Below are 22,734 nucleotides of genomic sequence, written 5' to 3' on the forward strand. Positions count from 1 at the left end.
TTTCGTTTTAACTGCGGATTCGATGGAAAACCCTTACTGCTGGGCAGATAAACAGCCACTTTTTTCATGAGGCAGCAACGTGATAATGCTCAAGCAAGTGAATTTTGCTTTGAATGTGCCTTGCGAAGCAGCGAGGAACTCGAAACCCGAAAAGTACAAACAAGCACATGCAGGAACCCCACCAAATTTAAACTTTTAATATTCGCGCTGGAATGAAGCACCGCAGGCGGAGTGCCGTGAAACATACGAGTGTGCGGAGTACTTCAAGCATTTTGGTCGGTATTCAGTCTTTATGTATTTATTGTGGTTTTGCTCGCAATAAAGAAATTCAGTATTTTTTACTTCGCAGGCATTGTTAACGCTCAGGTACCATCAAAGACGACATAAAACATAAAGGCCTTCAAAGAGCCTTTGTGTGTAGCTTGTATTGTAGCCTAAGCTACACTGGCTGAGGTTGAGCAGTTTCGCGTGGACTTTGAATGGCCGTGCTGCGCAAGCGCGAGGAGCAATAGATTGGATTGGATTAAATTGAATTTTGTCTAATCGAATCCAATTGAAGTAGGGGTGTGCAGAAAATTGGGTCTGCACATTCGCCGCTCTACACATTCCAGTAGAGTGACGTCATAGCCTCGGCAGATACACTGGCGCCGGCGCGTGCCTAGCTGTGCGCCTTCGTTGTGCAGTAGCCAAGTATGAAGGTGCGCCGGAGACGCTTGACAGCCATTTCGTGTGGCTCCTGGAGAGCCGTGCTGCGCATGCGCGGGTAGCAGTGACTGGACTGGACTGAACTGAACTGGACTGGACTGGACTGGATTGAATTAGATTGGATTGGATTGAACTGGACTGGACTAGATTAGACTGTATTTGATTGGATTGGATTGAATTGGAAATCGTTTTAGCAGCAGTAAGCATGCTGAACAGCTAATCGTAGACAACCAGGAAATCTAAGAATAACCAGCTGAACCTTAGCTCACGCTACGTATATGCTGGCATAGCCGAGCTAAGCCACTGCTAATTTTTATTTCTTGCGTTTCTCACAGGTTGCGGCACGCTGTTCGACTTCACTCAGGCTGAAGTCCTACATATACAGCGAAGCAAGGGTCTTGATAACCTGTTCACGTGCGGAGAAAGGTGCTCCAACCCAAAAATGCCATGTGCGCTCCGGGCCGTGTGTGTGGTCGTCTTCACTGTGACAACGATTGTTCTCGGAGTGTCCGCCTCCACATTACCCGCTTTTCTCAGCCGAATTGAAGAAACCGTCAGATCGAGTGGACTTGCAGTAACTGCCCGGTGCCGCAACGACACCCTGCGCTACGTAAAGGAGTTCCACCGGGGGACGCCATGGGCATTGAAAAGTGAGTGGAATGGGATTAATTCCATGTGCATATACTTTAAAAGACCGTATGCGGTACAGGGCATAGCAACCTGGCAGCCTTTTGGTTGAACTGATTGCGCATGCGTGCCTGCGGTATAAGGGAGTCGGGAAAACAATGGGCTGACAGATGTGCAACCCGGTACTGCTCGCCAAAAGCCGGACACATGATGCGGCACTTTTTGTAACCAGTATTTGAAAGAAGCTTTTGCTTTAGCGAGGCACTGCTCGAAAGTTGTTAAGATTAACTACATTAAACACAGCTGTTGGGCAAGTTGGCGCATTATGATTGAAAAATAGAGCGCGACTCGAACAACGGAACAAATGAAGAATGACGGGACAAGCGACGGTTGAGCGATTGTCCCGTCGTCCTTGTGTGTCGTTCATTTGTGTGGTTGTCCAAGTCGCGCTCTATTTTTCAATCATAAGATTAACTAATTTGAGAAGACACTTGGCACAGGCTCGAAAATTCTGACAACGTCCTAGGTGTCATTAGAATAAAGGAAACACAAAACACACTGCTCAATCTGTAATATCATCATTTTCACTTTGCCTTTTAGGCCGCAGCCTTTTGGCGGCCGTCTCTGGGCTGAGCCGGTTGGCCTTCCCGAGGGAACGATGGCTCCGACCGACGAGTGAAAGAAAAAGCGAATGATGAAAGAAAGCAGAGGAGGAGAGTGTCGCGAAATTGGGAGGGGAGGGTTTCGCCATGGCGGCGTGAACCAGCGCTCTTCAAAAGCATGCGGTGGGGGAGGGGAGGGGGTAGTATGCTGTGTCCGCACGAGGCGCTCGACGGTGCGACGCTGGGGCGAAAACGTGGGTGGAGGAGGGGGGGGGGGGGGGGCGGGGGGGGGGGGGGGGCGTGCGCTTGACTATGATGTGCCGTTCGTTCGCTTAAGATTAAGTTTGCGCGGCCTTTCTGAGACGCACTTCGCGCCGCCGCCGGAGAGGCTCACCATAGCTGCTGTCGAGAGAACCCCCGAGTGAGTGCTGCCTCGGCGCACTGCTGCTGCGCCCAGATATCGCATTAGGGAGTATCGTAATCGGCCATTCCTTTTTTTCTTGTCTTTTTTACTGCGCTACAAAAGCACAGAGTAACCTCCGTGCCCCCCCGCTCCTCCCCCCCATCAGTCGGCCGGGATCCCTTGGAACACGGCGGCTTCTAAGGCGAGACCGATGACTTTGCGCTGGGTGCTTGAGGTCAGGCTGAGTATCAGGACCTCCCAGGATGCAGTATTTCTATGAGGTTTGTTGTGAGAGGGACACGTCCACGCCACGTGGACGAGGTCCGCGACGCCGTTACAGTTCTTGCATCTAGAGTCGTATATTTTGGGGTGCCATTTGCTGTATAATAATGGGTTTGCGAAGAACCCGGTTTGTAATTTCCTCCAGTAGACCTCTTCTTTCCTGCTAAGCTGTGGATTAGCCGGGGGAAGTACCTTACGCGCTAGTCTGTAATGCTTACTGCGCTAAAAATGATGCACTTCAGAGACGTATTTTGAAGGCATGTTTTCACCGCTGCTTGACCGCCGTTTCATGGCAAAGGTGGGCCGCGCATGTTTTTCGGCTTTTAAAGACTCGGGAACAAAATATGACGTCATTTTGAAAGAGACGGCTATAGTTTCACATGTTTTACAGAATTTGGCTGATGATGAAGTAATTAGCAATGTTTGCAACTGTCTGTAGTAGTGTCGTTATAATTATGGAGGAACATTGGAATTGCAGTGTTTGACAGTACTGGCAAACCCGAGAGCGGCGTCCTCACCGGTGGGCTCACATTCCTGGGCTCTTATTCCGAATGCCTGGCAGCTGTAGCGGAATCGACGCTCACGGAAGAGCAGTGGAATTCTGAAGTCAGGGGATCACCTTTTTCATCCCAATACTGCCTAGTAACCACGGTCCTACCTCACAATCATCCGGTAGAATCAGAAACACAGGTGAGCATGCCGGAGACCGAAGCGTTGAGGCCACTACCGAGTGACGGCTTTCCATTACGATGTATATACTCCTACTATGCCCAGTCGTGGAACAAACCTGAGAAAAGGAAATGAATGTACATACGAAGCACCTCAACACCTTGTGAATGTATATGCGAATTCATTTTTTCCTAGAAGGATTCGCCTGTGGAACGCGTTGCCGTTATCACTTCTGTATTGGAATTCTCTTGAAAAGTTTGACGAAGGCATCAAGGGATTCTTTTTTTAACCTTGGTATACTGTTGTTTTCGGTTGTCTTCGCTGTTAGTATGTATTCTTTGACTAAGATATTTTTGCGTTTTGCTTGCAATGGCGAAGCTTGTTATGTATGATGTGTAAAGTATCAACCCTGGTGTGTTGTTGGGTATATTGCTGTATGAATTATATGTATTGATCCGTAACTATCCTGCTGTTTCCCACCCCTTTAAAGGCCTAAAGGCCAACTGTATTTTGAAATAAATGAATATACAGGGATGGTTTTTCTAAGTAAAGGTCCCGTTGACGCTTTAAGAGAGAGGATTTCCTGCAAGTGTACAGCCTTGGGAAAATGGAAGGCGAACACGAAAATACAAACTAGAACACAAAAATAGCGCGATTTATTTTCATGCAAGTGAAATGGTCGCGTGGCTCTATTGCAGCGACAATGATTGAAAATTTATCTTTCCAAATACACTTCTTATCTTCACTATCCATTTTTTGTGATTTGGGCGTTCTGGGTTACGCTTTCGTGCTCTAGTTTCATTTGTCCATGGCTGAACATAGCGCTTTCTATATGCGATGATTGAAGGTGTCATGTATCCACAACTAGTACTAAGATTTCTGCCAAGGTTATTAAGTATTTTGCTAACTATTTGAATTTGAAGTCTAATGATTTTAGTAAGAGTAGCAGGGGGACTATGTGATGCAAACCTAGGGAACATTGTGATCTTGCCGGTCAACATAGCTGTCTTCACGACTGAATGCGTTAGTTTTCGTTTGCTACTGTCATAACTATTTTTGGTTATAAGCTGTAATTCATGTCCTTCCGTAACGAACGCTCTCACAGACTGGGTATAAAGCTTATATAATATGGTTACACCAAATTGAACACCACTGACGTTAAAATGGCCTTCCGTTGATTCGCAATAAAATAGCGTAACTTTTTATGAGAACATGTGTGGGCTTAATCTTGTAGTGGCAAGCCACAGTGCCAGCGGCAGCAGCGTGACGCAAGCCCACGAGCGCGCTCACCCGCCGGAGGGCTCGTGGGCCTGCGTCACGCTGCTTGCGTGCTTGCGTGCAATTGAATGGTTTGCGTGCTTGTTTGCCGTGGCGCATGATTCCTTGCAGTAGAAGTAGGTTTGAAAGCAGTATTACGTTTTTCTATACGTAAGGTTCAAGCTTAAAAACAGGTTTTTCTTTTAACGATTCGAATACTGCTTAAGCATAAGTAAAAACAAGAACCTATTGTACTTGCCCTGCCTCGGCCTTTAACAACGTTTGCATTGTGTATGTTTTCTGCGTTGCTGTCCTCATTACTGCCATTACAAGTTTATTGTCCGTCTCCTTGACGCTATAACAGGCGACAGGATTTATGTAGAAAATTCCCAATGACACTTTGAGGCAGCGAGTACCGGTGGTCAAGCGGAGATAATTTCTGCATCGGAAGCACTGAGACCTGCGTACGATGTATAAACCTCACATACGCTCTAAAGCCTTGTAGTTTTGGGGTGAATGCGGAAGTGCCCATGATGTACGCAGGAAACACTGAAGGTGGGTTTGGTTCTGCAAGCAAGGATACAAGGGGAAAAGCCACCATTTTGGCTGAAGGTTCTCCGCAGACATAGCTTTTATTTTAGGATCACTGCGCAAAACAATATGTATCTTGGGCAGAGGTGTGGTTTTTAGTGTATATTTGTTCGTACCTATATGTATACTGGCCGAATTTCTTTCTACAGAATATCTCGGAGTTTTTTTGGAACCAGGTGCGCGACAACATAGTTCGCATTGGAATATGCGTTCCCTCTACATGCAGTGAAAGGGATGCCACCGTGTTTGGAAGCCAGCGTATGTTTACTTTATGCATCGCTTTTTGCGGAATAACCGAAAAGGGTCTTTATAGGGAAATTAGCCACCTGGTTGGAGAATATTGCATTGCTTGTATCGCTTCACAAAGGTGTTCTCTAAAAGAGTAGGAAGGCGGTAATGTGTTATTCAATGCTTGTTTGTGTACAAGGACAACCATTTTTTACGGAACAAGCAATGCCAGTGAATAGCCTTTATTCTGTTGAGAAAGGTTACCTTACATTCTATGTTATACTCTGCGGAGAAGAACACTCGTCCGGTGGCCTTTCTTTAGACCGTCTTCTTTTCTTACCCCTGGAACCATGCCACCGTGTTCCGACAAATGATTCTTCCGTCAAACTATTTTGCCTTCACGCAATGTCGTCAGTTACAGATCCGGAGGGTTTACGCGTAGTTTTTTTTAAAGTAAACTAGAATGTTTCTCTGTTACGTAATTTGAACACACAGGGATTGAATGCGCACCTTACAAAAAGCGATCACATTTTTTGAATAGTAATGACAACTGTACGCGTTTGCAGCATAATGCGGATGGCGATAGAACACAAAGAACAAGAAAAAAAACTTAACTTTGGGTGAAGTTTCTCAGCAACCCATTTTGTACTTAATAATGCCCAAGATTTAAAACGGTTATGTAATAATTGCGAAGTTATATATTCAAATACATATAGTGCTAGAAGACGGTTATGGGATTTGCTGAAAGAGAACCGCAAAATTAAAGGGGCTCAGAAAAAAGGCCCGCCCGGATTCCTCAATAAAAAAGACGCCTGAGTTAAATGAGCGTACTTGCAAAATACAAAGCCCGCTGGAAAATTATGATTTCTCAAAGCAACAATTAGCGGACAGAAGCGAACACTAAGGAAATATTTAATGAGCTGCCGCCGTGGTATACAGTCAGTAAGTGATGTGGTAGGTGAAGTGTACAGTTGGCGTCAGTGTGCACTGATGTTAAATACGAAAGAAGTAAAACGCCAACTGTTGCGGGCGCCTAAAGTTCAAACTTTGGTCTTCGAGTCCCCGCAAGATGGAATGAGTGGCTGCAGCGGTAACAAGAACTTACTCCTTCAGGCACAGTACATCATATGTAATGGTGACATGTAGCGAGAAGAGAGCTGAATGTAAGTTTAATATAATGCAATGAATGAATGCGTGAATGAATGAATGGATGAATTAAAACTTTATTTTATGATGTGTTGCTGGCATAGGTCCCCTTTATTCAGGCGACCCCTAAGTAGCCTGCCGTGGCTTCCTCGTTGACGTAAAGAAAGATAATCTACATTGGGCATACATATATTGCGTTCTAAAAATTCCCTAAGACACATTTTTTTGTGAAAATTTCGCGAAAAGTCACTTATTACTCATACAGAACAGGCGCCCGACTTTCAACCGCACTATTCACCATATTCTGTAGCAGAACATTTTTATCGGGCTGGGTATGAAATCAACTCTACAGAGCCCATCACAATGGTTTTCCACTCTAAGAGCTAAATTTACTAAGTAAACACTTACCATAAATAGTAACAATCAGAATTCCTATCTTATAAACTGGCGCGTTTTTCAAAACGGTAAGCTTCATCGCCTTATGCGAATGTCGCATCGCTTGCAATGAGCGTATGGTTGGTAAGAAGGGCTCCGCTATTACGACAAATAAGAGCGATTCTTAAAATACTTTTTACCAAGCACGTCACTTTCACGACCATTGATGTGCCAGGAAAATAGCCAGCCTACCCGTAATAGTTAAAGTGCAAGCCAAACAAAAAAAGAATGACAGAGGGAGTTTTATTTTTTGCGTGTTATTCCCGTTGAGCAGAGCTAGTGGAAAAGCAGGGTATTATCTTAGGATTTCAGCCTAAACTTGGGCAGGAACTAGCAGTAAATATAAATGCGGAGGAAACCTTGTGCCTAGAAAAATGGATCCGTTCTACGAACAAATGAATTAAGGTTTAAGAGTATCCTGGAATAAGGTTATCAATTTCTAAATATTTACTTTGATTCATTCACACCCATCAGAGTTGTTTTATAGATTGCAAATGTGTGTACCATAAGCATAGACAACATTTCCAGTGGTGTAGCTTGAATAGAAACTTTCTAAGTCGTTATAATGGCGCCCATGGTGTGCTTCTTTTTTCCCCTTGCGATACAGAAATACTGGAAGTAATTTTATCTTTCCTGCCGCTTGTGTGAAATTCTACAACGTCTTTCAATTTAAATAAAATCCTTTGATGCAGAAGAATTAGGTTGTCTATGTATCATTACCAACGTTCTATTTCGTATGCTTCACAGGGAAATGCGAAGCTCTACAAAGGCACTAATACAGGACGAGTGGTTACTGCCAACAAAAATGTTTATTCGAAAAACAAACAATAAGTTGCGAAAAACCTGCAGCAGTATAGAATATAGCACCGGTTGCCTCTCCCGCCGTTAGATACGGAATAACTAGTCTATTGTATGAAGTTTCAGAGAAGCTACAGCAAACCCAAACCCAAACAAACAACCCTAGATCGCATGTGGGGTTTGAAGAAGAAATAGTCGCAATTAGGAAGAATCTTTTCATAACTGCTTGTCCAAAATATATTGCGTGGTTGCGGTACAGAAGTGTATACATGAAGGTTATCAATTGCACGAAGTGGCGGGAAGCTCTGTGCGAAGTGTTTTAATCAGGAATCATAATTATTAGCGGAGGCTATGCTACTTCCGGGGTGGCTTCTTTTGATAATGTCCTTGCTAGGTTAGTGTACTCGTATACGTGCGAGCTGCGTCACCGCGTTAACGCATGGTGTATTAGGCGGCCTTCCACGGATGCTCACCTGAATCCCGCTCTGCCAACCCCTCCCGCAGCCACTTTACAGAAATTTTATTCGCCCGGAACCTTAGCGACTAAAAGTTCGATGAGTGGATCTTTTGGTGCGCAGCACTTAAGCGCCCGCTCCTGCGGTTTCGCGGCACCGTCGTCCCTTGCTGTAACTGAGCGAACGAAGGGGACGCCGAAGACAGAAGAGATAGAGAGAGCAGGAAAGGGGAGGAGCAAAGTACGGCGAAAGTGTGAGGGGGAGATCGGTAGCCCGAGACGGCGCGAGACGCTACGAGATCACGCCAAAGTTTATCGCTCTCTTTCGTGCGTCTGCTGATGCGGCGATCGCTTCATGAGACGCTGCAAGTATGCGCAGTCACCCAGAAGACTGCAGTTCGCCCCGCGCAAAAATTTCTCATTAAGGAGTGTCGTAATCATGAGGCATTTTTAAAATTTGATTCCAAGTATCCTCTTTGTTGTTTTGCCTATCTGCCACACGGGTGTACCGCGTCACCAGTCCTGAAGAAGATTGGGGGCCCTGAAAATACGACTTCAGCTACGTGCTCGGCCTATATGGAGCCATACATCTCGACATGGGCTGTGGTCATTGTTACGTAAGTTGTACTTCATGCTGTTCTCCCATCTCAACCTCACTATATAAGTGTGAGGCTTAGTTGTCTGTTTTTGCCTGGATTTCGCTTTACAAGCGTTGAATAACTGTTTAAGGAGACCCTGCAGCACTTACCACCGAATATTCGGACTGCATTTTGGGTTAGAGTCTTTTGTTCGAGCAATTTGTTCCCGCAAGAATGATAAAAATTTGTTAAGTATCACAGGAGCAACGCGAGATATAAAATCGCGCATAATCGTTTCCTCTCAACTCGGGCGTGGACTATGCGACAAAATCTGCGCACTCTCTGACCGATGCTCGTGATGGTCTGTTTGGCGGCCTTCGAGATATCACAGGCTGGCGGGTTTTCCCTTTCTCTCCTCAACGTGGGATAGTCCATTTCTGGTGTGACGCGCTAAAAATAAGGCCCTGGTGTCTGCCAGCAAGCACGCGCTCAGGCTGGTAGACGTTTGTGAACAAATAAACGCTTCTTCCCGAGTGGTATGGTTTAAAGTGATGTATTTAGTTGATTACCCCAACTACGCGAGCACTCAACACACAAAAAACGCCGAAAACTGTATGTACAGGTTCGGACATTGAAGGGGTTGGTGCACAGCGCCGATGACGGCGGATCATCATCGGAAATGCGAGAAATAAACCGGGAAATCGGCCAGTAACAGCCAATAGGAGAGCCACCGCTGTAATGACGTAATAACAGCTACGCATAAAGCGGGAAACTCAAGAGAGGGCGGTTGGTTTCCCGGACCTTTCACAGCGATTTGCGAGATTATCGCTTCACGCGCACATGTAAGATTTGGCTCAGGTATTCGTGGCAGTGTAACCTAAACGTCGCGCAGGTTTATTCGCACTGCTAAAAAAGAGCTGCAAAGTTCCTTTAAGTATTGCGCGCTGTGACTTTTTCTCGCTCTATGTTATTTTGCCCGTGGTCCTTCCACTGAAGAGGGTCACTGGTGCTACGTTACCAGCCCCTGTGACCCAAAAGCAACCCCAGGGAGGGTACATCGGCGGGTTGCTAGCAGACACTGGCGAACGTCCTGTCGAAGTAGTGAAACATGAACACCATCGAAATTTCAGGCTCTGAAAGAGGCTGGCCCATCGAAAAAGTAATGAGCGTCTATCAAACGGTAGTGCAGAATAACATACTTACCTTAGGAGTGCAGTTGAAACGGAGGGTCCCGCGTATGAGGATGAGAACAGGGTGTTGCTTTCTCTAGTATGTAGACAAGGGCTCGTAGTGTGTGCCAAGCGAAGATCGGGGCAAGAGAAATGCAGCCTTCTGAAGAGGCAGGGAAAAAGAACATTTATTGAGCATAAGGGGAAGGTAAGAAGAGTTACTAGCAACATAAAGCTCGCTTCTGGTGCTATAAAACAAGCCAGCCAGGGGTTATTTCTGAAACCGTCAACTTTTAGAGTTTTCACTACAATGCTCATAAAACAGGGGGACTTAGCTTTGGATTGTGCACGCCTCCAGTAACTCTGCAGTCACTACAGAGGCATATCACCGTACATAAGAGAAACAAAATTGCAAAAAATTGTTATTGCCGCACTTTTTTTTTACTTAATTCCTAACAGAAAGAAAACCTATAAAAGCTTCTTCTTAAGTGCCGCAATACAATTGTATAGCGGCACTTTAAGAATCAGAAAAATTAGGAGATTTAAAATCAAATTAAAGCACTCAGTAAAGGTTCATGGTCCATGCAAGTGCTTACAATATTTGAACGCGTTTTTTTTTTTCAGCTGCGTACTTTCAGTGCATGTCGCAGTGGTAGCCGCAGCGACCGCCTGCGACATAAGAGCACGGTGCCGTGCTGCAAACAAACTCCGCCAGGCGCAGATGTGTTCGCCAAGCAAGAGCACGTCCAGCGCATGGCTTGAGAAGAAACAGTTGGCGGAGCCTGACGAGGGTAAGCGTAAGCGTTAGTCATGTGAACAAATCGCTTGGTAGCAAACCTCTTTGAAACCCGTTTGCTCCGGTTGCGGTCCCCAGACTTGGCATAGCTGTAGCATACGTCGTATATGTGTTAAAATTGTCATCAATATATACCAACCTGCTTGCGTTTACCAAGCTTCCTCTCTCTCTCTCTCTCTCTCTCTCTCTCTCTCTCTCTCTCTCTCTCTCACGCACACTGACACACGCCTAGGCAGACACACCCGCACGGACGCAAAATTGAAAAGGGTTGGGTGGAGCGTAATGCATATTATGCCTAAAAGCTTTTTTACAAAGTCTGACTTGCGCTTATTTGGTGTGTAACGACAATTGCCTGTGGGCGGCCACAGGGAGAACTTTAAAGCTTCCTTATCAACCCGAGGAAAAAGTGAGCGCCGATTGCGGTGTCACATGAAAATAATGTTTATCTACTACTCTTACCCTCCATATAACGGCGATGTGCTAATGTGCCCCACTGTGTGAAAAAGTGGGGTTGTTTGCGAGTAGAGAGAGTGTGGTTGCTTTAAAGTGTAAAAAACACTTAACATATTCAAGAATTTTTGTCAGAGTACAAATTTGAATCAATTTCAAAGGAGTTAATCAATTCGGTTGAGAGGAGAGTTGGATGCGTCGGAGTTCTTAGGAGTTCGAAACCCCGGTCTCACGCCCAGGAGCAAGTGCGTTACCACCTCGTTTTACCGACATTTTACCGGTGGTGGAGCAAGTGTTAGGCCTAGTTCGTGCGGCCATGGCTGCATGAGGTAGAACAGGTGCATTACACCTACAGGGCATTCTGATTCTCAGAAACTGTAGCGTGAAATGTCCCCAGTCCGCCCGACCAAGCTATTGGGGTCACAAGGTGTAGAAACGAAAGCAGAGAAAAAGACACAACCGCAAAAAAGCAGTAAACAAGTACTTGGTAAGCATCGCCATGGGAAGCCGTGATGCTTTCGCTTTCAAAACCCGGAAACTTTTCTGCTACAATCAAAGGGTTTCGCCCATTCTTCCTTGGTAAAATTGCCCTGTTTTGAACATGCTCCCGAGTGACGAATTGTCGCTTTGAAAGCAACACACCTAATCACGAGCCACGACGTATACTACCTTGCACAGAACGTGTATCTACCCATAAAATTACTCCACGTAAAACAGTATGTTTGAGCCTCGAAACGCCACAGCACAGGGGCATACTACGGTATTAGATTTGTATCGACCGCGAAGATTAACTGCGCCGGGGAACAACACAGCGCCCAAAAGAACGGGACTACAGAAAGGGGCACAAAACAAGCTGTTTCTTGTGTGCTGTGCTGTGTTGCTTCCCCAGATGATTTACGAACTCAGCACGAGGTCGCGGGTTCGATTCCCGGCCGCGGCGGCCCCTTTTCTGATGGAGGCGAAAAGCAAAAACGCCCGTGTGTACGAGATTTCGGCGCACGTTAAAGATCCCCAGGCGGTCAAAATTAATCCGGAGCCCTCCACTACGGCGCGCCTCATCGCCTGCGTTGCGTCGGCACGTTAAACCCTACAATCAATCAATCAATTTACGAACTCGGCCAAACTTTCAGTTTTACTCAAGCTTAACAGGCCACACACTTACAAAGCTACATATTTCCTTGCCCGTGACATTGCGCAATGTAAGAACAATATTATACAACGTGTGTGGTGCATAAACCAGTGCGCGTCATAACTGTGTTTGGTGTTAACGAGCCCAGATAGAGTGTAGTGCCTCGTATGTGGCTTATTTTACCCTCACATATATTGGGAAGGCAGCACAAGCTCACTGTAATGAAGTAAAATGTCTCTTTAACTGCAGCACAACAAATTCGACCGATCAGATGGCATCGCCCGGAATTGCTTAGAATCGTCCTCCACTGAGTGGTAGTGCGCATTATTGCGATTAATAAGTTTTACATTGCGGGATTGAACAACGCAGTGCAAAATACATTGTTGTGCAAAGTACGCTTGTATTGACACTCACTGATGTACCTCAATTGGTTTTAGTTGTTCGTTATACTGGAATAGCGTGTGCGCATATGAATGAAGAGTGTCGCAGGGAAGTTGGATTAACTGCGGGCTTTGTTGTGACTTTGCAGCGTCACTTGGCAGCCACGACACTATGACTCTTTCGCTTTGGTTTCTGTCTGTCTTTGCAGATCAGCAAGTCAATCGTTTTCTACTGTGCCTATCTTTATTGACAAACTTGGAAAAATTGTTCAATACAAAGTCTGCAACCGGAGATTCCATAGCCATCATTCACGGCATCCGCCTGTTTTCGATGAACCTCATCATTCTCGGTCACACTGCATCGATAGCACTTAAAGTGCTGATTTTTCGTACGTAAAACTTCAATCGTTTGTTGTAGCATTGTAGTCGATTGTGTCAGGGTATCGAATAGTGTTTGAAGTTCAACTGAAATATTACGAGCCTGTGGTCCCGTTGCTGGCTCTTCCTACAATCCTTGAGGGGGCCCTAAGACAAAATACATCTTTGTCTTATTTGAAAAGTCTACCCTTTGATAACTCGCTCAGCCGTATTTCTGCCACGAAAAGCATTTTTAAACAAAAAGCTAAAAAAAAACAATGAGAAGTTGTAAATTTTGCGCTACAGTGACATAATATGGGTAGAAGGCGCGGGTTGGACCAAATGAAAATTATAATTATAACTGTGTTAACTGTACGTTAGCATTTAAGGGATACGATCAAGCGGGCCTAGAGCCATCAATATATTCGCCCAGTCATGTCTGTTGGCGCGTGCGTCGGTCGCCGACCGTCAGTTTCACACACAATGATGTTTGATGTCATAAAAAAATCCAGAAAATGGCCGGGGAGGTGCGACTGCTTCTCTTGTTTTTTTAATTATGTGGATTTTTGTTTTTAAATTTGCCATAGAAATTGTCTCATTGGTTGCCGGCACATTGCAGCCGTTTTTTAGGAACCCCACTTGCAAGTTGTCTTCGTGTCCGTTTTAGTTTGCATTTTGGCTTCAAAACGGGCAAGACACAGCAGTTGTTTTGTCCATTTTCGACATTATGGAACCGTAATGAGTACTCCTAACACTATTTGCACGATTCGAATGCGAATTGCTCTCGGCCGTTCTTGTAAACCTAGTTGTTTACTCCTACCCGCGTGTTCCAGGCCTCCGACACTCGCCCCTAAAGCACCTTAAAATTAAATTCGATTTCCTTATACCCGTACAATCAGCCTCTTAGGAATCTTGGTGCATTTCTTCTGAGGCCGGCCGTCAGTTTAAATAAATCATTAAGCCCACTAAAAACGTTCTTCTTCTTTTGTGTTAGTATTGTTTCCACCGAAAATGCCCTAATTTTCGAGAAACATAAAGGAGGAGTTAAAAGTGATCATTAAAAATACGTGCCTTGCTTAAGATTTTTGGTTTAGACTTTGGATAGGCTTGTTCAACGTGGTGGCTATTCCATCAGATGCTGAGAGCCAGCATGCATGGTGATAATTTCATTACCAATCCTTGTAATATTTTGACGCCTTTTTTATAGGAAATGCGGGTGAGTTTCCAACGCTTCGGGATACCGTGCCAGTTCAGATTGTGGCCAACTTGACGCCAGTTGTGGACACCTTCTTTATGCTCTCGTAAGGAATTCTAAGTCAACCTTAGAGCTGCTTTAGAAGCAACAGATTTACCGTACACCTCGGGCCCCTAGGGTAAATCAGTGGTTAAGTCATTACCGGTTTCAGGGAGTTAGGGTCTAGCGTTCGATTCCCGGGACATCCTTAACCACATTCTTTTCTTGAGGCTTCGGAGTTTTTCGTACCATGGACGGATTTGTATCGGCTAAACAGCTCTGCTGTTAGCAAAGGTTTTGGCGGGAAGGGTGACTGGTGCGCTTTAGTGTGACGACTGTAGCTTTCACATGAAAATACACAGCCCTGCAATATATTACAACCGAAGAAGAAACAGCTTGTTATCCGACCTTTTTCTTTTGTTTCTCATCTGTTGGCGGGCTGTTAGGGACTGTCAACTCCTCCATTTTTCTTTTCTGGTGTACAGCACGGCCTGTCACTGGGCTACTATAGAAGGCAAATACATTCTCTCGGCGCAAAGCGCGAATTACGTGTGTGCTGCCGCGTGCTTCTCTCCGTTATTCTGGAGAGGTCTCACCATCGGCACCTTGGGATGTTTGGTGTGTGGCGGGGGAATTACCGCAAATGTGGTTTATTTTATTCATTTATTTATTTGAACATACTGCAGCCCCTGTGGGACTATAGCGGGAGTGGGAGAGAATGTACAACGTTTTTTGTGTATGCACGGACGTACAGCAGTCGTACAAAAAAACAAAGTAAACAAAAAGTACTAAAAAGTACACAGACATACGCTCGCATAACAATACACAAGGTATGCGCATTTATACAACATCTTCACGCTTGCTTTACATCATTGACAAAGTACACTGCACACGGGCACATCAAAGAGCACACTCATATTAGATATAGACCAAGCAGACATCACAGAAAATACCATATGCGTATTAAAAAAAAATGCATTTAAACACGCGAATGGATGAATGAAATCATAGACGACTTCGTGTTCCTGGGAGCCCTGGCTAAATTTAGGGTATTTAGGCCGGTTGCTATGTCGGACAGGATGTCTAGGCTCATTGAAATTTCGACTGGTTGTACTGAGTGTAATATAATACCTCTGGTCTACAATAACGCTTCCGGAGACCATTATGAAAATTTGTGTTGGTGCGCAGGAGGAAGCCAAAAATTCACGTCTAGAATACCCAAATGATAAAACTACGAGTTAGTGAGCTCTCGTTTTTTATTGCGTGAGCACTGCGTCGACTTTGTGTGGTTTTGTTTGGTTCTTTTTAGCGCATTCACTTGCTACATGCGAGAGTTGTGTTACCGCTGTCGCTGCCGCTGTCGTGCCTACTACTGTATGCACCGGCGACAAGATGGACCATTTAAGCTACTATTATTCCGCGGCGGTCGCAGCTATATTAATCTTTTGATACGTTGGGATTCGTGCGTGTAAAGTATAAGCTTTATATAACATCACTTAATCAGCGCCTTATGTTTTTGTTTTCAGGGGGCTGCTTATAGTCTACTTGTCTCTGAAACGACTGGATGAAGCAGAAGGAAAAATGAACTGGTGTCTCTTCTATCTTCATCGATATTGGAGGTCCGTCATAAAAACCAACTGCCCTTTTTCATTGGGGCAACTGCGGTCTTTATCAATTTGGACGAGAGTACATGGGTGGTGTTTGTTGATCTGTGTTAAGAAAGTACGCATCTTGCCTTCAGCGAATGACGCAAAGTAGAACAAATTCTGAGTGGGAACAATCCAGGCGCACAAAATCGAACCTTGGTTTCCGTTCTTCAACACTAAGAAATCGGCGCAGGTGAGCTTCACGACAACGTCCCAGAACGACCATTCAGCGTGCTTAAATGTGCGAATTTGGTGAATGACGAGGCCCAGCATGCGATTAAAGTAAAAACTAGGATCTGCGCTGGGACAACTGCGCTAGGAGAGCGTGTGCGCCGTTGTCCCAGCGCAGATCCCAATTTTTACTTTAATAGCATGCTGGGCCTCGTCATTCGCCAAATTCGCACATTTAAAAGTGTACTGACACTTTTATGATCCATTTTTATTGCTTTTATCGATGCCTAATGGTGTGGCGAACCCCACGCAGCACTTTAAATGCTTCAGCGCCTGATAATTAATAACATTGAACGGCCTTAAAATCGTTCGTTTCAATTTTCCGCGCTTTCAGCCCGAAAGGCGCATATGACAGAATCCCGGCATGACCCCACCGCTTTGTGCGGACGTCAAAACACTGCGGATGCCGGTGGGGCGTTGTTTCCACCGTGCCGCCGCGGGAGCTGGGCGGCTGAGCTGCCTATAGGTGCTAGGCCTACTAATGCGGCAGAAATTCGATGACCGCTTTCAATAAAAGTCCTGATGGCGACTGCTATTGCGATTCTGGGCTATATTATCGCTTCCTTTTTTAGTATATGGAACTTTATTTTTGCCAACAGCGCCTTTCTGCGCAGCGGCTATGCCTGTAGCTCTGGCTACGTGCACCCGTTTGTGAATGCAGCAGCGCCTAGTCGCCGCTCGCGGGGCCGCGCGTGTGAAGTGACGTCACGAGTTTTTGACGAGCGGTGTCCGCGTCACTTGTTTTGGCTACCACGGGATGATGTCATTTGCTTGTTGCCGCTCTGCGTGCTGTTCCGTCGGCGCGATAAATGAGATCCAATTAAAGTATGTTCTTCGCGTCGCAGGCCGCTCATATTTTAGCCAGGGTATTCTGTTGAGCAAAGAAAGCGAACTGTGCAATAATATTGTGAGCGCGAAGCTCCGAAGCGTAGAAAATCATTTATTTCACTGCTCCATTATCCCCATCACCAAACACATCGAGGAACGCTTCGTCTTCTACGAGACTGATGATCATCATCGTGAGTTGCTGGTCCGGTGTTCCGAGACGGCTTGGTCGTACAATAAACGCCTTACCTCACCGAGTAACCGAGGCCCTTACAATATTAACGCCGAAAATTGGTGTCAGTACTCCTTTAAGCACGCTGAATGGTCGTTCTGCCCACCTGCGGCGATTTCTTAGAGTGAAAGCTTTGGAGTAATCAACCATCCTACAAACGCACAAGTTTAGTTTTCATGACGAACGTCTCGGCGTCTCCAAAAGATCAAAGGGCGCAATAATTTAAACCTTGTACACACGGGCGTTCTTGCTTTTCGCCACCATCCGAAAAGCGGCTGCCGCGGCCGGGAATTGAACCCGCGTCGTTGTGCTCAACAGCACCGCGCGATAGCCACGGAGCCGCTGAGTCGCCGCTGCGGAGATATATTAACAGATTCCATGACTCACCTGAAATTATCTTGAAACACGTGTGTTTAGTATAAACTGATTCCATGACTTACCTGGAATTAGATTGCAACACGCGTGTTTAAATCTTTCCATATTGGAGCTGTGGCAGTAAAAAAAATTGCCCCCACCTCCCCGAAGGGAATCGTGAGGAAGTGCGAATGCATTTCTTGCGCCGAGAGTACACGGCGTAGTAATTCTGCCATCGCCTTGAGAGGCGCAGTACCGGCGAGGGGGAGCTGTCAGGCGAGGGGAGAGGCGCGCGCCGAGGGTGAGTGCAAACCTAACGGGGGGAGAGGCGCGCCAGCTGCAGAGCATGTGACGTCACGGCGCGAGGAGAGGGGGAGCAGACGCAAAGGCGCCAGCGCGCGGTCACGTGGGAGTGTGACATCACGGCGCGAGGAGCGGTGCGGGAGCCGGCGCGGGCGCGCGCAGCCACGGCGCAGGAGGCGGAGCGCGCGCGGGTCACGTGGGGTGTGACGTCGCTGCGCCGTTGCTACAGACGCTCCTCTCCGCTCCTCGCGCCGTTGCTAGGGGAGAGGAGGAGGAGCAATGCGGACGGCGGATTCAGGGTCGCTTATAAAGTGCATCGCACTTAAAAAATTCAGACAACACATTTGTGGGCGTTTTGGTAAGGGCACAAAACTATTAACTGCCTCTGACTAAGAAGGCCGTAACTGCTACTTTAATTGGGGCCAACAGAGCTATAATCCAACGTTCTCTATTTCAAATAAAAGTTAGTAACGCCTATGCGGACAGCTTTGGTAAGAGTGAACAACGCAGGACGCGCCACTAAACAATGCCGTAAGGAGATATTTTCGTTGATGTCAAGCCTAGCACCAGTCGGTTTACACGTTTTGAAGGTGAAAGGCCGGCGATACTCATTACAAATTTTTTACTGTGAGACCGTATGTGCGTCTCTCTCTTCGATTCCGTTTTTTCGTCTTACGGCGCGAATTACTTCGAAAGGCTTCGTTTCTGCCACACCGTGTTTTCATGTCCTCGATTTTTTCTTCTTCTTACAGCGCAAGTTACGCCAGTGAGCACACTGGCACATACTACAGCCTCCGTAGAATTCAGGGTTGTATGGGGCTAGTGTGAACCTGTTCTACTAACGTGCCCTTATGTTCAGGTGTTACTGTGCCCGCAATATTCTACAGCTTTTACGTATTTAATTCATATTTTTGTAATATTTGTGAAGAGGCACATTAGCCCCTCGAACCTGCCGATTGCTTGCTAATCCGCCAAGTGAGCATGTGCCCCGAAGAAAGGAACAACGACAAATTTTGTTCCATCACTAGCAACTAATGAAGATAGCACAGTGGTGGTGCACTGGGCTGCTATTTTGGAGACCCGGGTTCAAATTCTATCAGATAACACCTGTGTTATTGTAGCAGCGGTCATTTTCTTTACAAAACAGCAAAAACAATGGCAACATTTGTTTTAAAAAATGCATTTGATGCTTTCGTTTTAGAATCCGGTATTTTTTGGTAAAAACTGTGTTACCATTTTTATGAGGCTGTATAAAGTGATCCCAACAAATACTCTATTGATGTGGCTAATATTAATCAGCCATACAAACAAATGGCAGCATTGCTTTGAGCGAAAGCGGTGATATGACTTACATGTTTTCTGTATAATTGTATCAGGCTTGAAATTCAGTGTGGTGTCACATTGCGCCTTTTAAAAGGGCTGAAAGCCTTGACATTTCTGAACACTATAAAATAGATTACTCTGGCGAGGACCTCTGGTTTCTAATGAAAACAGGTTGGTTGTAGAAGTCAAGCTTAGAATTATGAAGTGGCGTGTATATAGTTTCATGACGTTCGCAGAGCAGCGAGGTAGCGTTTACGTAATCGGATCTTCCACTCGATCGCGCATAAAAGTTTGTGTTTGAGGTTGCGCTAACAGACGAAACCCAACCGTAGTAAAAAAATACTGCTACACAAAAACAACAGGCAAGCAGTGAGAAATTGCATGAGAAATCTGCGTGAAAAGCTTTCACAACTTCATCTGTCATGTTTTGTTCGCTTTTATGTTATCTGCGTCAAAATTATGTCCTACTGTGCCAAAGTGTTCTGGCAAACTTTGTACGCTGACGTAATATTCCTCCAATTTGTAGCGTATTATACTTCTTCGGGGAAAGATGACATCACCTCAATAATCGCTGTGATAATGTTTGGATGATAGAAACAAAAAAATAGGTTGAAACATTTCATTTTTGCCTGGCACTGTTGTCGCGGCCCTGGTGCTTAAACAGGTGTAGGAAACGATAGTATCAAACGCAGCAAGGTATGTCGGAAAACTGAGCTGTAGCAGTGGTCGTAAGAATTGGCAATGGGCTCCAGGCGCTTACGAACCACACAAACTAGTCTCGAAGCAGAACCATTGGAGAAGCTTCAACATTTTAGATGCGACTGCATCTCATTCACTCGCCTTGTCCCTCCATACGGTGTTGTCCGTCCACAACCCTCCCCCCACACTATAAAAAAATAATAGTTAGCGGCGCCCGGTTTCGACCCCACGACCCTGTGGGCAAAACGCGAGGTACATGGTGCTCTTCCCACTGCGCCACAAAACCGAGACAGAATCAAATGCTACGAACGCGCCTTATATCCTTGACTCATTCAAACTACGTCAAGATGTTACTGATACAACGCATGATGGGGCAATGATTAACACTTGCAATAAAAGAAAAGAAGCTCCCACTTACAGCAACAATGATGGAGTAAAGGTCGTTGAGACAGCGAAGCCCCAAGCATACCACTTAGAGAGATTGACCAAGATTGGCCAATAAACGTAACAATAATCATGAAACATAATAATCATACGCGTTCCCGACACGTTTCACGCGCTTTCAGAATCAATCCAACGGAAACAGCAAGTGAACCCCACGATGCGTCGCATCTACACAGGGTTCCCCTCGCGGGGAGGTGGGCGCAATTTTTGTTAATGACACGCAAGCTTGTAATGCTTTAGACGCATTTAGATTGTATGCGTTCGAATTAGGAAACAGATGCGGAGGTTGTCTTTTTGTTGTTTGTCACGCACTTGTTGACTCGGACAGGTCACTTGTAGAGTGGATGTATTTTATAAAATTATTCTTTCTTTTTTGGTGCTTGCAGACTTACTCCGCTTATTATGCTTCTTGTGGCATTTTATGTGGTGTACCTTCCGTACTTCGGCAAAGGACCGTTACAAGAGAGCACTCTGTTGGCAGAGCAGCGGAAGTGCGTAGACTACTGGTGGACCAACATGCTGTACGTGCAAAATTTTCTTCCACCGGAAAGCCTAGTAAGTTAACAATGCCCTTAACACTTTCACAGTTTAAAGTTTTAAGGGCGAAATCATGTGTACCAAGCAGCAAATGACACCGATATCGGTCACAGTTGTGGTTCTGTTTTAGGCAGGCGCAATGCAATAGATTCAATTTCAGAACTTCATGGTGAAATGCTAATTCTATAAAAGATATTTTGGAACGAGAAGCTATTTTGGTGCGTTTTACAGGTTGTGGGTGCATGCATTCCAGGAGAATGGCTTTTGGGTATTCTGTTCGACGCTTTGCGAAATATTTTGCCGTCGACCAACCAACCTGTTCTTTTTGGACAGACGTGCGACTTGCTGCCGTTATACAGTTTCAATCAGTTTGCACAGTTGGCCAGCCCTAGCAGGTTAGCATAACTGGCTTTCTCAGTGAGTTAGGCCTTTCCGGTATTATAAGCTTTCGTCTCCAAAAAATAGAATTGAGGTATTGTTGCACTGAAACGGACATTGCAAGCTGCCTTTGTATCACCAAGGAAGGAAGGAAGGAATAGTACAGGAAAGGCAGGGAGGTTAACCAGAATACTGTCCGGTTGGCTACCCTACTCAGGGGGGAGGGGATACGGGAAATGAAAGGGAAAGAAAGGACAGCGGTACATATTAAAGGAGAAAATGAGAGAAAGAAAAGTAGAAAAAACTCAAGGCGTGACCAGGCAACTATAAAGGTGGTACAAACAACGCACACAACCAGAAAATGCACAAAACTAATACGGTCCACTGATAAAATGGGCGAACTAAGGGCACTGCACTATAGTAATGTCCCTACAATCGTTCAGACAGGCCCGTGTCCTTCAAAAAGAGCAGTAGGGCGTTTATAGCCTTTTCGGCCTGTGTCGGACAGCGCCTATGGCACAAAATTGTCTGCGCCGTAAAGGGGAGGTCGTCGAGTCAGCGAAGTGTGGTGGAGAGCTGTTGCCTCGGCGTTATGAAGCGGTCACAATGGCACAGAAGGTGTTCAATCGTCTCGTCGGTGGCGCACGCATCACAAGCAGGGCTGTTGGCCATTCCAATGGTGAAGCACCGGTGAAGGCAACACCTAGCCACAGGCGACAAAGTAAGGTGACGTCCGAGCGTGGCACGTTATTAGGTAGGTGGCGCTGCAAATCTGGGTCGAGCGAGTAAAATTGCTTTTGAAACATCTGTCAGTAATTTGTGAAGGTTTTACTGTTTAAAAAACTACCAGTTTTCTTGAGACTATTAAATGAAATATCCATGGAGATATAGCATCGCAGGTCAGGTGCTTTTGGGGCCAAATATCCCATGGAGCTACAACTAAAAGTACTTAAAATACACCATATTGATGCATATCCGTGTTTACTCAATTTTAGTGTGTTTAATTGACGTGGCTTCGATTCGTTACATTGCTTAAAATTTATTAATACAGTAAAGCCGACGCGGACGGCTCACCGAAACGGAAATTTTCCCGTTCTGTCTGGGTTCTTTACATACAGTTTTTTGTTGGGTTCTAAACCACCGGTAAAAGGGTGGAAGTTGTGTTAAAGCAGTAAAGAAAGTTTGAAATCATATAAAATGGGGAACAGCCATTGTTTCTCTAAAATGGCCGTTTGACTAAGATAAAGAGATTATCGCTTGCTGGTTGACGTTATTCATTGTGGAGTTGGGCTGTCGGATGTGTGAAAAATGCGTCTTATGCCTGCTTAGTGGCGTCCCCGCGATTGCTGATGACTAAGGACACTGCGCCAGCGCTTAACGAGGGGTAAAAAAGCGAATTATTGTGTTTTAAAAGTGAAGCTGCGTTTCTTCTCCAAATATATATCCAGCATGCGGTGGCATTATCAAGCAGT

General features: G+C 45.6%; 1 protein-coding gene across 1 annotated transcript; it reads left to right on the plus strand.

Annotated features, from left to right (window-relative positions):
• Positions 1-1,210: 1,210 nt before the first annotated feature.
• Positions 1,211-16,838, plus strand: LOC144143196 (nose resistant to fluoxetine protein 6-like). The gene is made up of 9 exons (XM_077674990.1): positions 1,211-1,355; positions 3,098-3,309; positions 5,286-5,394; positions 8,718-8,814; positions 10,569-10,735; positions 12,909-13,088; positions 14,264-14,357; positions 15,817-15,909; positions 16,829-16,838. Coding segments are annotated over exons 1-9 (963 nt in total). The 5' UTR covers positions 1,211-1,354.
• Positions 16,839-22,734: the final 5,896 nt, after the last annotated feature.

This window comes from Haemaphysalis longicornis, unplaced genomic scaffold (assembly GCF_048455015.1).
Source record: "Haemaphysalis longicornis isolate Haplotype H1 unplaced genomic scaffold, Haemaphysalis longicornis Haplotype H1 scaffold_6, whole genome shotgun sequence".
NCBI classification, from domain to species: Eukaryota; Metazoa; Arthropoda; class Arachnida; order Ixodida; family Ixodidae; genus Haemaphysalis; species Haemaphysalis longicornis.

Bases quoted from the DNA above. Each gene is read 5' to 3' on its own strand.
- LOC144143196 (XM_077674990.1), top strand. The intron at 5,395-8,717 runs GTATGTTTACTT...CCGCGTCACCAG, and splicing joins CACCGTGTTTGGAAGCCAGC to TCCTGAAGAAGATTGGGGGC. The intron at 14,358-15,816 runs GTAAGGAATTCT...TTTTGTTTTCAG, and splicing joins GACACCTTCTTTATGCTCTC to GGGGCTGCTTATAGTCTACT.